Source organism: Colossoma macropomum, unplaced genomic scaffold (assembly GCF_904425465.1).
Source record: "Colossoma macropomum unplaced genomic scaffold, Colossoma_macropomum, whole genome shotgun sequence".
Taxonomy (NCBI): Eukaryota; Metazoa; Chordata; class Actinopteri; order Characiformes; family Serrasalmidae; genus Colossoma; species Colossoma macropomum.
The window spans coordinates 30,029,557-30,045,730 of NW_023494807.1; the positions used below are offsets into that span (position 1 = coordinate 30,029,557).

General features: G+C 42.1%; 1 protein-coding gene across 1 annotated transcript in view; it reads right to left on the reverse strand.

The window, feature by feature from the left end:
- Positions 1 to 16,174, reverse strand: part of clcn2a (chloride channel, voltage-sensitive 2a) — a 76,378-nt gene that overhangs the window by 19,379 nt on the left and 40,825 nt on the right. Inside the window, exons 10-13 of the mRNA XM_036556163.1 lie at positions 15,461 to 15,545; positions 13,820 to 13,975; positions 5,967 to 6,036; positions 3,033 to 3,143 (exon numbers count right to left, since the gene is read on the reverse strand). Of these exons, the coding sequence (XP_036412056.1) occupies positions 3,033 to 3,143; positions 5,967 to 6,036; positions 13,820 to 13,975; positions 15,461 to 15,545 (422 nt within the window). The remainder of the gene's footprint in view (positions 1 to 3,032; positions 3,144 to 5,966; positions 6,037 to 13,819; positions 13,976 to 15,460; positions 15,546 to 16,174) is intronic.

Below are 16,174 nucleotides of genomic sequence, written 5' to 3' on the forward strand. Positions count from 1 at the left end.
CTAACTAAAGTCATTGGTTGTAAGTAGAGCTGCACCGATACCAGCCTTATATTGGTCTCAACACCGATACTGGCACTTAAACAGAGTATCGTTTTCACACAGTGATGTGGGATTATGTCACACTTGAGACAGCAGTACAGATGCTCACTGCAAAATCTCTAACGCCTGTATTTGGTGGGAGGGCAGTGGCAGTGCATGATATACCAGTTGGAATTCTTTCTAAGGCTTTAGGTTCAGCGGGCTGCAACCAATAATCCAGATATTGTCTGGCAGAGTCAGACATCTTTTCTCCCGCTTGCTGCTTCTGTGACCACCAGCCCTGCCTGCAGTGCGCCTCTGTCGGTCAGCTTATCAGACAGCTGGACTCGCATCTCACATCAATACTAGAATCCGTGGCTCAACAGCTTCTACTGACGGTGTAAATGACTAACATTTACTAAACTCCAGCAGAGTCTGACACTCAGAGACGCTTGGAAGCAACATTTAGTACAGTTTTTAGCCAAAGAAGCTGTCGTGTGATTATGTGTATGAACCGGAGGTTTCTCTCTATATTGTTCAGTTCTGTTTTTGACTATTTTGCACAATAAAAATGTTCAATATTGTTTTTATTACTAATTATATATAGTAAATACTAATTATACATAGTAAGTTAACAAAAGAGTGTTTAAGCATAAAATTCACACACTGCTCTGACGGCGTTTTAGGGCCACTGTTAATAAAAATAAAAATAGGACACTTCGAAAATAAAGTCGTAATATTACGAGAAAAAAAAGGTCGCACTATTGTGGGGGGGCTGCCATAACGTGTAGGGGTCTCGGTTGCTGTACTGGCGCCGGAGCTCCACTCACTCCTGTCTCTCTGTGGATCATTTTGATCATCATTCTCACTGTCTGTGAAACTTCATGCCCTCTTTGAATGGTATGGAAATGTAGCCCCGATAGCCGTGTAGACGACCCTGCCTGAGATTCTCCTTCAACAACACAGACAGACAGTTTCCTCCGAGTCCGTCTGGCTCTTTATTCTAGATAAACACAGTTTCCTCCGAGTCCGTCTGGCTCTTTATTCTAGATAAACACAGTTTCCTGCTCAGCCGTTTCAGCCGGTTCTTACCCTAATAACAGGCTGGTGCTGATGTGCAGGAGAGACAGGGAGACTGAGTGTTTCTTTATGGGTGAATCGATATGAAAGTAGAGCTCCACCAACTCACCGCTCCTCATTTAACACGAGGAGGTGCTGCTTCCCTTTGCAAAGACTTTGGCCACAATATTGCGACCCTTCCTGGTATTAATGCCACTTAAGTGTCGTAATTCTGCGACTTTTTTTTCTCTAAATATTACGACTTTTTTTGTCAAAATATTACGACTTTCTTCTCGAAATATTACGAGTGGCTGGCGCAGATCAGGCTTATTGTTCTCACACACCCTTCATGTGCTCAACTGGATTGAGATGTGGGGAATTTGGAGGCCAGGGCAACGCCTTGAACTCTTTGTCATGTTCCTCAAACCATTTCTGAACAATGTGCGCAGTGTGGCAGGTCGTTATCCTGCTGAAAGAGGCCATCAGGGAACACCATCTCCATTAAGGTGTGTACCTACCCCACAACAATATTTAGGTAGGTGCCGTGTATCAAACTGACATCTGATGTAAAAGAAAACGGGACTCATCAGACCAGCCAACCTTCTTTCTTTGCTCCAAGGACCAATTCTGACACTCACATGTCCGTTGCAGGCACTTTTGATGATAAACGGGTCAGCGTGAGTGCTCTGACTGGTCTACGCAGCCCGTACGCAGCAGGGTGAGACACACTGTGAGCCATGAAGTAGTCCTTTTGGGGAACATGATGGGGTGCACCTGGTTCACAATGATGTTTAGGGTAGGTGGCACGTGCCAAACTGACGTTCACATGAATGCCGAACCCAGAGTTTCCCAGCAGTACACTGCCTACAGCCTGACACTCACTCCACCGGACACTTGTCTTTTCCCACAGTGCATCCTGGTGCCATCACTTCCCCAGGTAAACGGCTCACACATACCCAGTCATACACATGATGTAAAAGAATAAGGACTCATCAGACCAGGGGGCCTTCTTTCATTGCTCCAAGGTCCAGGTCTGACTCCTGTGTGCCCATTGCAGGTGCTTTTGACGGTGGACAGGGGTCAGCATGGGCACTCTGACCGGTCTGCGGCTACACAGCGGGATGTGATGCACTGTGTGGTGTGATTTCTCCTGTAGCCATCGTTAAAATGTTTTGTGACTTGAGCCACAGTAGCCCTTCCGTCGGTTCAGACCAGCTGGGATAGCCTTCGTTGCCCTCACGCATCAATGAGCCACCGGTTCATGGTTTGTCCCTCATCAGACCGCTGTCAGTAGGTACTCACTAGGGGTGTAATGATTCTCCAAATCACAGTTTTTAAAGCATGGTTTGGTTCACACCCCTTTTTTTGGGGGGGGGTGAATAACAAAAAACTGGGACAAAATATCTGTTTTTAAATCTCCAACAATTTGAAACGCTAAAGAGAAGAACACTAAAGAACCTGGTATACAGCTTCTAACTTTAAACAGAATAATAATTTCATGATTTACATGTTATAATCTTAGTAATGTAACAAGAGCTCAACAGGCTGCAGCGGCGGGCTGTGGGGGGGTTTATTGGGATGATATAAGAACGTGAACGTTTGTATTGCAGTTTCAGTTTCTGAACCGTTACACCCCTGGTGCTCACCACTGCTAACCGGGAGAACCCCACAAGCCTCTCCGTTTCGGAGTTGTCTGGCCCTTGGTAAAAGTGGCTCAGGTCTTCACGCCTGGACATTTCTCCACATCCAACTATGAGAACCGACTGTTCGCTAACTGGGTAATATCTGACCCTGACATGCACCGAAGCTAAAAGATAATCAACGTTAATCACTTCATCTGTGAGCGGTCATAATGTTTTGTCTCGCCAATACATAAAGCGTCCCTAAACAAAACTGATTAATATGGCAAATGATTCCAAACTTTTGATCTGCAGTGTGCAATGCACGTCTCTCACCTACGACAGCATAGCCACCGGGAACTATGGGATATACGGTGCTGTCGGTGTGAATGCCTTCAGGGAAGACAGCCGCCATGCTTTCACCGACCAATCGGCCGAATGCAGCACCTGTTCAACACACACATAAATACACATGCACACACACAGTCACTGCAAACGACACAATACTGACAGCAATCTAAATAACCATAACAGACTGAGCATAAACAGCTATAATAAATAGCTCATTCAGCGTTTCTTCTGAAATGAAGGTGTTAATGGTGAGTTTGTGCTGCAGTAACAGCCTCTACTCTTCTGGAAGGCTTCTAGATGTTGAACATTGCTGTGAGGATTTGATTGAGCATTAGCGAGGTCAGGCACTGATGTTGGATGGTCAGTTCTGGATCACTTCAACTCATCTCAAAGGTATTGGATGGAGCTCCATCAGTCCAGAGAACTCAGCTCCACTGCTCCACAGCCCAATGGTGAGGGGCTTTATACCCGTCTAGCCCACGCTTGGCATTGAGCATAGTGGCATTGAGCATTTTATTGTTCAATGCTTTTCTATCAAGATTATACAAGCTGTGTAAAAGTTAACAACTTGTGATCAGCTCAAATAATTGCAATCAGGCGATTATGCAGTAAATGAGTGCATTTACATATCATGATCGGATTTCTGCAGTTATCTGATTATTCAAATGGTCATGTAAACAGCACACTCTGATTTCTTAGATCAGAGAAAGGTCTAGAAATCTGATTCAGAAATCTGATAGATCGGAGTAAGGTCCAATAAAGTAAATCTGATTAAGAAATCCAATAAAGAGGCTGGATTTTAGCTCAGTAATCAGATTTCTCAGTGCATCTAAACTCGTACTCTGATTTCTTAGATCGGAGTAAGGTCCGATAAAGTGAATCTGATTAAGTAATCCGATAAAGATGCTGGATGCTCAGTAATCAGATTTCTCAGTGTAAACTCTTACTCTGATTTCTTTCGGGTTCCTCAGTCTATGCATGTTTGAAAACAGATGGCAGTACTGGAAATAAGCGAATTGTAAGAAACCAAATATATGCTTGTGTGAAACCAAATGTATGCTTGATGAAATAAAGGATTTAAAAGTTCTCCATCTTGCAGATGATATATATTCATATTTTTAGGTAAATTGACCAGATGTTTAAAAATAGCTGCAGCATGAAGTTTGAGTTTGTTACATTTACGTCACGTCTTCTTCTGTCAGTTTATTGGCTGGTTGCAAATCAGAAATCTGATTACTGTCTGACTCATATAGACCTGAAGTTTCCCCATTATCTGATTACTCAAATGCGTTGATCAGATTGCTGACAAAATCTGATTTTCTTTAGCAATCGGATTATTAAGTGCATGTATACACACTCATTGTTACAGGCCTACCGAAAACTTTTGGACCGTATAGCGTAGATACAGTAAAATTATTTTGTCAACAGCCGTCACAAAAGGCACATAAGTGAACAATATTGCTAAAACAAACAGAATCCAAAGTAAAATAAATAAGTGAAATTAAAAGGTAATAAAATACAAATACACACGTAGAAATTTTGTAAGGCTAACAAACAAAATTCCCATGAAGGATACTCACATGTGGGCACAGACATGCAGATGATTCTGGACTCAACAAAGCTGCAGTGTTTTCGCCAAGTAACACCAGTCAGTTAGTCACAGTCTTTAGTCAGTCAGACAGTGAGGATGTTTGGCGATGAAGAGGGGAGGGGGCGTGGGGGGGAGGAGAAACACAAACGTTAAATAAACAAAAAAGTATGAATGCAGGTGAACAAACGAATGAAATGAAGATCGGATCTCAGAAACACAGGCGGTAATGTACACACCTCCAAACCAAAGGTGGGCAGTAGCGAGCCCCATTTATTTTTTACTCATAAATATTTAGTCTCTGCTGCATTTTTGGGGTTTAATTTCTCTGTGTTGGTTCAGCTTCTCTCATTATGGAGCTTTAAAGGTGCAGTGTGTAAGATTTAGGGGGATCTATTCGCAGAAATGAAATATTGTTTTTATTAGTGTATAATCAGCTGTAACTATGAATCATTGTGTTTTTGTTCGTTTAGAATGAGCCGTTCATATCTACATAGGAAGAGGCTCCTCTTCCAACAGAGGCTGTCATGTTGCGCCACCATGTTTCTACAATAGCCCGGAGTGGACAAACCAAACACTGGCTCTAGAGGGCGCCTTTCGCGTTTTTATGCTGAAGCAGCAGCTTGAATTTGCTGGTGTTGTCGCTCTGGTTTTAAGACGTAGAAACGAGAAGAATCCAGGGTCGCTGCCGGTTGGCTGACCATTTTGTGTTGTGAGCAGTTCGACAACCCAAATTTAGACAAACGGAGGATCAGACTTATTATTTAGCACAAGAAAAAGTGAGGGAGGGTGAATCCTCACCGCCAAAGAAGAGAAAACATGAAGAAACAAAACAAAATCGCGACAGACGACGGCAGAAAACCTGACGGCCACCGTAGGTTCTGCTACATGCTTGGAAAGGGAGGAGTGAGGGAGGGGGATTCAGTTGGTTGCAATCTCCCACCTCACCACTAGATGCCACTAAATCTTACAAGCTGCACCTTTAACATTTTATTTCAGACCAAAAGGATCCAAAAAGAACCGTACAAACTTCAGTTCCTCTACTGATAGATGTCCTAAGAATTTCTGCTGCGGTTCTAAAGGAAATCTCCAGGAGTTTTTGGACCTCAGACCTTTTTTTCCAAGTTTTTTTTATTTTTTTTAACAAATTTAATGTCATTCTTTCGTTGCACTAATAGTACTTTATTTTGAGTATGGGTTTGGGCTCATCAGCCCACCTTTGCTCCAAACTAATCAACAAAAAGTCCTGACGGTATGATCTGCATGTATGAGATGCATGAACTGACCGCAGTGCATGAATGAATTAAAGAACAAAGACTGAGATAACATACCAATGAGGAAGACGGGCATAAAGGCTCCACACGGCACTGGCATGGTCGTGGCCACAGCTGACATCCAGAACTGGGGGGGAAAGGAGGGACCATCAACAGAAACAGATTCGGTTAACAGAATAAGGACAAGACAGAGTTTACTAGGGTTAGTAATAGTTTAAGGTCACAACTTCAAATAACACGTTTCCTCATTTAACTCAAATGTAGTGGATCAGCCAAGACGTGTGGTGTCTGAGGTTTGCTCCTTTAGTTCTGCGCTTTAGCTACAAAGCCAATGTGGCTAACAAGTAATGGAAGCTTATACTCCACCAGTTAGCACTGTCATCATATACTTGCCTCACACCGTGTTTGAGCTGTTCAGTGATCTCTAATAGACTTGATTATGTGGTTTCTAAAAACAGAGAATAGTGTGTATGCAGGTGTAGTTGCCTACTGGCCGTCGCCCCAGGCCACACCATTTCACATTCTGGCCACTAAAATTGCACAGTGGGTTGCTGAAATTGCCTGTTTAGTCAGACTAACTGCATCCAATGCATCTGCATTCTGTCAGAACCTGTTAACTGAACCACTACGTTATCTAATGTGCCAGTGTGGTAACCGTGACTGGCCTCCTGCTGAGCTGTTCTGCCTGGGATCACAGATGCTGCTCTATTAGTTGGACTTCGCTAATATCACTCTAGGAATAAAATAATAAGTCTCACTTTATTTGGAGAGTCCACTATAGTCCCCTGTAGATTATCCACAGATGTTCAAATTGTTAACAAACTATCTGAGGTCAACGATGTTTTATTTCATTAAATTTATACTAGTAAAGTGTAAAACATAACTTCAACGTGATGTTCATGAGCACTCTCTTACTGCACAGCATTCAAAGGAAGGTCAGTTTACGCCGCCGGGCAGTTATTTCCAGTCATACAAGACCAGACTCCTCTCTCTTTCAATGGGGAGAGACCAAAATACTCAACTTACTGTTCAAAAACATCAAATATCAAACAAGAAAAAAGTTTTTTTGTAAACATTTAAAATCAATGATAAAATCTGACAATCGCCTCAAATAGTTTGTTGCGTTTGGCGCAATTGTTTTTTGGGGTTTTCTGCTACTTCACATGCGCAGATCTCGACAATGAGGCTCATGGTGTAACCAGCAAGCTAATGTGTTGTTATGTGAGGCGATCAGTGTGCGGTGGCCTTGAGAGTCACTGCAGTAGCAGGGGCAACACCACGGTCACTCTATGAAATAAAATAATAAGTCTCACTTTATTTGGATAGTCCACTATAGTCCCTTATAGATTATCTACAGATGTTCAAATTCATAAACTATCTGTTGATTCTAAACAGTGGTGGGGTTGGGGTTAGGATTTGGGCCAGGGTTAGGGCTAGGACCAGGGTGAGGGCTGGGTTTAGGTTTAGGGTTGAGGTTAAGGTTAGGGTTAGGATTAGAGCCGGTTTAGAGTTAAAGACAATTATGGCCAACTTAGTAGATATTTAGTTGAATATAACTTGAAAGTAAATAAAGTATCTACAAAGCATCTAAAGTGGACTCTCCAAGCTGGTGTTACACTGAATTCTACTGCACACTGGACATGTCATGTCGCACAGCGTCCAAATAAACAGAACCATTGCTTTTAATGATAATATGTACATTCGGTGGCAATGCACATCAGCGCTCAGCTACTCAAACACTGCTCAATTTCTCAGCGTCACACTGCACCACTTTATCATTACTACTGTGTTAAACTGAAGCCATATGGAGACCACAGAAAGCCCCAGTAGATCACGTGGCTTGAAATTTACACGGCAAAAGGCAGCCAGTCTTTTAGATAAACAGATTCATGCCAATAGTACCTCAGCTAACTTTCCTAGCCTAGTTTCTGTTTAAGTACCACAGCGAGTTTGCGATGCGGTAATGAACTGATTCTAAACATGATAATGATTTTTTTCCCCCAGTTTTCTCCCCAATTTAGATGTATTTATTTCCACCCACTAGTTAGGACCCTCCCAATCACACATTTACGGCATTTGGCAGATGCTCTAATCCAGAGCAACTTACAGTTTGGTCATTTTTACACAGGTAGGTGAAGGTAGTGTTAGGAGTTTTGTCCAAGGACTCTTATTGGTATAATGTAGGGTGCTTACCCAGGTGGGGAATTGAATCCCAGTCTACAGCGTAGAAGGCAGAGGTGTTACTCACTACACTATACCAACCACTATAACACAATATCACCAGCACTAGGAGGACGAAAGCTAGTACAGGCTTCTTCCGAGACTTGCGAAGCGCCAACACATCTTTTCAAACAGCTGCTAACGCAACGTAGGTTGAAACACAGACCACCAGTTCTGTTATGTCAGCTAACAGACGCCTGCGCTGGCTAGCATCACAGAGAGAGCGAGGCTTTCTTGGACACCCGGTCAAGGATGGCTGTAGCACAATGGGTCAAACTCTCGATCTCCTGATGATAGGGCCAACACTTACATAGCTGTGCTACTCGGGATTTCATTAAATTTATACGAACTTCAACTTGATGTTTATGAGCACTCTCTCACTGCAAAACATTCAAAGGCCATCTGTGCAGCACCGCCCGGCAGTTATTTCCAGCCATACAAGATCAGACTCCTCTCTCTTTCAATGGGGAGAGACCAAAATACTCAAATTATTGTTCAAAAACATACATAAAATCACTGATAATATCCGACAAACACCTCATAAATAGTTTGTAGCATTTGGCTCAATTGTTTTTTGGGTTTTTCTGCTACTTCACATGCGCAGATCTCGACAACGAGGGGGCTTTCCCGTTCATGGCATAACCAGCAAGCTAATTGGCCCTTTTTAGTTGAAGGGCAGCACTTTCTTTGCAACACCACGGTCACTACAACAGCAATGTTTTTAAGTATTTAATCATTTCTTTTTTTCAAAGCAACACTGGACTGGTTTCTGGCATTTAGCATGCTAAATACAATGTATATACAATAATCAGGTTTCTATTTTTGTGGCCACAGATGCTTATTTTTGGCCCGATTAGTGGCCCGAGTTGCCAGTGGGAGAATTAAATTTTTCCCCAAACTCTTCTTTTAAGAAAAAAGTTTGTATTTTTACACTGCATGCATATTTTTTACTCTACTAACACACTGTTGGTCACATTAAACTCTCTCATAACTGAGGCCATATTTAGTCTGTGTTCACACTGCAGGTAAAAGTGGCCCAAATCTGATCTTTTTCTTCACTGATTTGTTTTTTGTGTGACTGTATTAACAGTAAAAAAAGCCCCAAAAACATATTGACTCTCATTATCATAATAATCATCATACAAAGTTCAGGAGTGTGATCTGTTCAGACTGATGTGAGATATAGGCCATGGTAAAAAGATGCATGGGTAATACGTTTTAAAACTTAAAATGATGTCAGTTAAACAAAATGCCTTTTTGGTTACATCTGGCTCAGTAAATAGATGACATGACTTTTTGTAAACCCCCTGTATTTCTCTCTGTTCTCCAGCCACAGTGAAAGTTTCCACATGAATAGCCTGCAAGATTCATGAACGTAATAGAAAATGTGATGACCAAAAACAGGATTTCTTTCAGTATTGCTGAAATATCACAAAATAGAGGACATAATCTTGACAAAATCAATTCATAAGCAGCTTTAAGAAAAGAAATGGTTCACTAGAAGCTTTGGCAGTTCAGAAAACCCACACTGATAAAGTTTTAAACCTGTGTTTGGATATAAACGCAGGCCCCAATATTCTAATAGGCACTTCAGAAGATACATTGTTTAACAACCTTAATAAATTCAGCCTCATTCATCAAAACGAGGGTGTTGGGTAACTGGCAGCACGGCATAAATATGCATTCAGGTTAAAAGTAGCACACTTTTGCTTCAAGGGCTTCATAAAACATTTACACCAATAGATAGCCTGGTTAAAAACCATATAAAGAGATTTATGAATGCTAAACTGCAAGCAGTTAAGAACGTCTCAGACAGTCAGTGATGGATAACACATTAATCTTTAATAAGGACATTAAAGCAAAGGTTCGACCATAAATCAATTTTACATAATTCTGCCCAACTGTAGACAATGAGCCAAGTCATGTTTGGTGTCCGAAGTCTGCTTCTTTAGTTTTGCACTGGAGCACTGCCAACTTAAATCCTGAATTTTGTATGTATTTTGTATTTACTGAATCTTTCGTTACACTAATTAGTTTCAATCTTTTTACTAAATTTGGTTGCATCAAAAACCCTTAACGACTAACGACTAACGACTGCATCGCTTTAACAGGACGATAAACTGTTCAGAACCAACCTATGTAACCGCCAGTTTTGGGTTATGGTTAAGGTGAGGGTTAGGATTAGGATTAGGTTTTGGGTTGAGGTTAAAGTTAGGGTTAGGATTAGGGCCAGGGTGAGGGTCAGGATTAGGTTTTGGGTTGAGGTTAGGTTTAGGGTTAGGATTAGGGCCAGGGTGAAGGTTAGGGTTAGGTTTTGGGTTGAGGTTAGGTTTAGGGTTAGGATTAGGGCCAGGGTGAAGGTTAGGATTAGGATTTGGGTTGAGGTTAGGTTTAGGGTTAGGATTAGGGCCAGGGTGAGGGTCAGGATTAGGTTTTGGGTTGAGGTTAGGTTTAGGGTTAGGATTAGGGCCAGGGTGAAGGTTAGGGTTAGGTTTTGGGTTGAGGTTAGGTTTAGGGTTAGGATTAGGGCCAGGGTGAGGGTTAGGATTAGGATTTGGGTTGAGGTTAGGTTTAGGGTTAGGATTAGAGCCAGGGTGAGGGTTAGGATTAGGATTTGGGTTGAGGTTAGGTTTAGGGTTAGGATTAGGGCCAGGGTGAAGGTTAGGATTAGGATTTGGGTTGAGGTTAGGTTTAGGGTTAGGATTAGGGCCAGGGTGAGGGTTAGGATTAGGTTTTGGGTTGAGGTTAGGTTTAGGGTTAGGATTAGGGCCAGGGTGAGGGTTAGGATTAGGATTTGGGTTGAGGTTAGGTTTAGGGTTAGGATTAGGGCCAGGGTGAGGGTTAGGATTAGGTTTTGGTTTGAAGTTAGGTTTAGGGTTAGGATTAGGGCCAAGGTGAGGGTTAGGATTGAGTTTTGGGTTTAGGGTAAGGTTAGGATCAGGATTAGGGCCAGAGTGAGGGTTAGGTGTTGGGTAAGGTTGGTAAGTTTAGGTTTTGCGTAATGAAAGTAACATATTAACATTACATCTACTTAATGTAAGTAATGTATCAACAGAACATCTACAAGATATCTACTTCAGTGTATTCAGATGCTTCACCACTGATACATCACTGATATGTTTTTGATGTGTTACTGATAATCTGTTAAGAGTTTATTAATCATCTACAAAAGACCACTCCAAATGAAGCATTACCAAAATATCCAGTCTAGAACAGATCGATGCGTACAAGTTTATGTCTTTAATTCTTAACTGAATAAAACATTGAACCAAAAATAGACACTGCTTGTTTGTTTATTCTGTAATATTTCCATGCAACAACCAAATGTGCTAATGTGCTACTAACAGTTTCTGGCCAAACAACCAAACAACAGCATCAGTTTAGATGTTTCTAAACATCTCCCAGAACTGGAGCTGACATGGAAAGCTTGCAAACCTTAGCTAAACCTACAATATTTTAGAACTCAAAATGATCAAATCATTTCAGTTCGTTTACAATGTTAATAACAGCAGTTCACAATTTTCAATCCATCGTTTGATAACAAATGATAAACTATGGTTAAATGTTAAACAGCGCTGCAAACTAGGAGAGAGGAGCTGGTTAGCATAAGTGTAGCATGTTAATAGCTCTGCTCCCCACAGAACAGGTTTGATTGTGGCTAACAGAAGCTACACTAACGCAAGTTTAGATGATAATGACTCAAAACTGAGGCAGTGAAGTTGAACACCTAGTGATACAGTGGCAGAAAGCCGAAATTCAGAATCAAATCTGTTCTGTGGTGTTTAGATCCATAGCCTGCTACCTGGCTCATATCTCCTAGTTAGCTTAGCTCGATCCAAGCTCGATTCCAACCAACTGCTCTGCTGTTAAGTGTAGATGATAAAAACTCATGTTTTTGAGAACAAATTTAAGTGACTGGAAGCAGAGGGAGAAAAAGCCGAAATCGGACCTGTTCTGTGGTGTTTTGAGCTGTAGTCTGTTGGCCTAGGCCAGTTTAGTTATAAGGCTAAAGGTGGCACCCGCCACAGTACAGGCTTGGCTCCAGTTAACTGATGCTAAGAGGTTAAGAAGTTAAAGACCCATATCTGAGAGCTCGTGTGCGAAATCACTACTCAATTTGGTTCTGAAGGCAGCACTGCCTTTGAGGTAGAATGAACATAATTGGTTACCAGCTAACAGGCGGGGATGAATGTGATTGGTTAAGCAGAGAAAGTTGGAATAAGAGATCATACTATAAGATACTATAAGGTTTGTCTAATATAGAGGCCCATATGTACTGGGATGTGTTCATAATTCATGTCACACTGAAAGCATATTATTACTATTACGTTTATTACTAGTTTGTTGCAAAAAACATTGGATTTAAACTGGAGCCATGAACGCACAGTGTGCATGTTCCACCGTAATACGCTTAAAGTTTAAGCAGTTGTGATTTAGGCGCGGAGAGCTTGACCACAGCAAAGTTTGCTGGCTGCAAGCCGCCATCGTTGCAGGAGGTACGTCTTTGGTTCCAACATGTAAACGCAGTATTAGTAAAGAAACTGCCGTCGCTCATGTTTAATAGCCAGCATTCTTACTAGTCTACTTGCATCACTTTGCTGGCTAACAAGAAAGCAGTCAAAGAAGACGCTGCTTTAGAAGCTGCTAGTTTTCCAGGCAGCTTTCTGAGAAACCAACACCATATAAAAAGAATTTCCTGAAAAACGACAACAAAGACTAAATTCCACACCTTTTAATGCGCTGCATCCACATTAGCAGCACTGAGGAACAGAGAGACGTTTCTAAAGATAAGCCCCGCCTACTGGTTATTTTAATTGGTTGTTCTCTGAGCCAATTACGTTTGTTCTGCCTCAAGGGTAGCGCTGCCTTCAGTACTGTTTTGATTTTGCACATGAGCTCTCTGAGATCACCAAGTCAAGGGACTGGTGTTGGAGTGACGGCTGGAATTGAACGTGTTCTGTGGTGTGTAGCTGTTCGCCATCACTGAGCCGCTGTCTTGCGTAGTTTTTCTTTGGTACTAGCTCTACATTGGAAAGGGTTATGCGGTTCCTGTTGGTTTCCCCAAAACCAACACCCACTTAGAGCAAAGTGTAAATTTGGTGTGGTGCATAAACCTGAAGACAGTTGCTTATGGAAAAACTACATTCTTAACAAAAGAAGCTTCTCCAAGGGTTCTTTCCTACATAGAACCATTTCATGCTTAAATGGTTCTTTGCCTGGTGAAATGATTCTTCAGAATGACAGTTCTTTAAGGGTGCTTTAGTAAAGAAAATGGTTCTATATAGAACCATGAATGCTCCAATAACTGTTTGCATGATTAAAGGGTTCTTTGTATTGTCAAAGCGTTCTTCAGACTGATGGAGAATGTGCTGCCGTTGGTTCTATAAAGCACCTTTTTGAAAAGCGTTCTGCATAGCACCAAAAAGCGTTCTTCCATTGTTATTAGCTTAACATCGCAACAATAGACGAACCTTTTTGTGCTATATAGAACTATTTGTTCATGCTTAAATGGTTCTTTACATACTGAAATGGTTCTCATGGTTCTAAATGGACTCACTGCCTTTACTAAAGAACCCCTGAAAAACAATGTCATTGCTTGAACTTTGGGAAAATTGTGTAAATGTGATTTTTGGCCCAACTGTTACTTTAAAAAGGGTTATTATGGATACGACGCAGGAGAGTGTACTTACCTTCATGACGATGAAGAGGAGGAGGGTGATGAAGACGCTGACCTGCGGGTGCTTCCAGGCCTGAGGGTGGCTGGCGTACTCAAACTCCTCCGCCACGCCTTGCTTGTACCACGTTCGGTTATCAAACAGTGCCACTAATGACTCGTGTTGAGTCAGCTTAAGAGGAAACAATACAAGCTTCTGTATTTACAGCTCAACCTCATCTTAGCAAAGGTCAATGAGCAAAAACTCACACTGAACAAATGGAGTGATCAATAACTGTCAGTGTGCTGGCTGAGTTAGGGCCTGGATTCACTCAGAACAAGTGACATACACCGGTCAGGCATAACATTATGACCACCTCCTTGTTTCTACGCTCATTGTCCATTTTATCAGCTCCACTTACTACATAGGTGCACTTTGTAGTTCTACAGTTACAGACTGTAGTCCATCTGTTTCTCTGCATACTTTGTTAGCCCCCTTTTACCCTGTTCTTCAGTGGTCAAGACCCCCATGGACCCTCACAGAGCAGGTACTATTTGGGTGGTGGATCATTCTCAGCACTGCAGTAACACTGATGTGGTGGTGGTGTGTTAGTGTGTGTTGTGCTGGTATGAGTGGATCAGACACAGCAGTGCTGCTGGAGTTTTTAAACACTGTGTCCACTCACTGTCCACTCTATTAGACCCTCCTACCTTGTCAGTCCACCTTGTAGATGTAGTCAGAGATGATAGCTCATCTACTGCTGCACAGTTTGTGTTGGTCATCCTCTAGTCCTTCTTCAGTGGTCACAGGACGCTGTTGGCTGGATATTTTTGGTTGGTGGACTATTCTCAGTCCAGCAGTGACACTGAGGTGTTTAAAAACTCCAGCAGCACTGCTGTGTCTGATCCACTCGCACCAGCACAACACACACTAACACACCACCACCACGTCAGTGTTACTGCAGTGCTGAGAATGATCCACCACCCAAATAGTACCTGCTCTGTGAGGATCCATGGGGGTCCTGACCACTGAAGAACAGGGTAAAAGGGGGCTAACAAAGTATCAGAGAAACAGATGGACTACAGTCTGTAACTGTAGAACTACAAAGTGCACCTATATAGTAAGTGGAGCTGATAAAATGGACAATGAGTGTAGAACGTTAAAGTAAGAAAAGAAGATGAAAAGAGATGAGCTTTTAATAAAGTGGACACTTTGGAGAGGGGTAAAAAGCCCCCCAGCACTGAGCCGTGGGGCAGTGGAACTGTGTTCTCTGGAGTGATGGAGCTCCATCCAATACCTTTGGGATGAGTTGGAGTGATTCAGAACTGACCATCTATCATCAGTACCTGATCTCACTAATGCTCAATCAAATCCTCACAGCAATGTTCAACATCTAGTGCAAAGCCTTGTCGGAAAGGTAGAGGCTGTTACTGCAGCACAAACTCACTATTAACACTCTTCAGTTCAGAAGAAACTCTGGAGTCGACAGACTTTTGGATGGATAGTGAATCTTTTAAGTACAGATAAAAAACGTCTCTTATAATGTAAAACAGGTCATCTGAGTGTCTCTCAGTGGATCCAGGCCTTTATAGACACACTTAAACAGTCGCTGACTCACAGCACAGAGACGAGGTTCAGCAGGACAAACAGAAAAACACAGAGGACAGAATATCAGACCTGGCCAGCCATAAACTGCCCAAATCCTGGGGGGAAAGTGAGGGTGGACACCAGGAGAGTGACCAGAGCAGGGTACACCAGCCTCCTGGAGAGAGAGAGAGAGAGAGAGAGAGAGAGAGAGAGAGATGAAGAAACAGATAGAGGGGTGAGAGAAAGAGAAGGACAAGAGAGAAATAGAGAGAGCAAGAAATAAAAAAGGAGGGGACAGAGAAAGATAGACGAGAAAGAGAAGACATGAGAGAGAGAGACAGAACAAAGAAAGAAAGAAAGAAAGAAAGAGGAGTAAGAAAGTAAAAATATAGAAAGAGAAAGAGAAATAAAGAGATGGTGAGAGTGAAAGAAAGTGAGGAAGAGAAGGAAGACAGAGACAGAGAGTGAGAAAGTGAAAGAAAAGAGAAGAAAAGGAGAGACAGAAAGAGAGAGAGAGAGGAAGACAGAGACAGAGAGAGAAAGAGAAGAAAAGGAAAGGAAGAGAGAGAGGAGAGAGATAAAGAGAGAGAAAAGAAGACAGAGACAGAGAGAGAAAGAGAAGGAAAGGAGAGAGGAGAGAAAGATAAAGAGAGAGAGAAAAGAAGACAGACAGAGAAAGAGAAGAAAAGAGAAAAGGAGGGAAAGAGAGAGAGAGATAAAGAGAGAAAGAGAAGAAAAGGAGAGAGGAGAGAGAGATAAAAAGAGAGAGAAAAGAAGACAGAGAGATAAAGAGAAGAAAAGGAG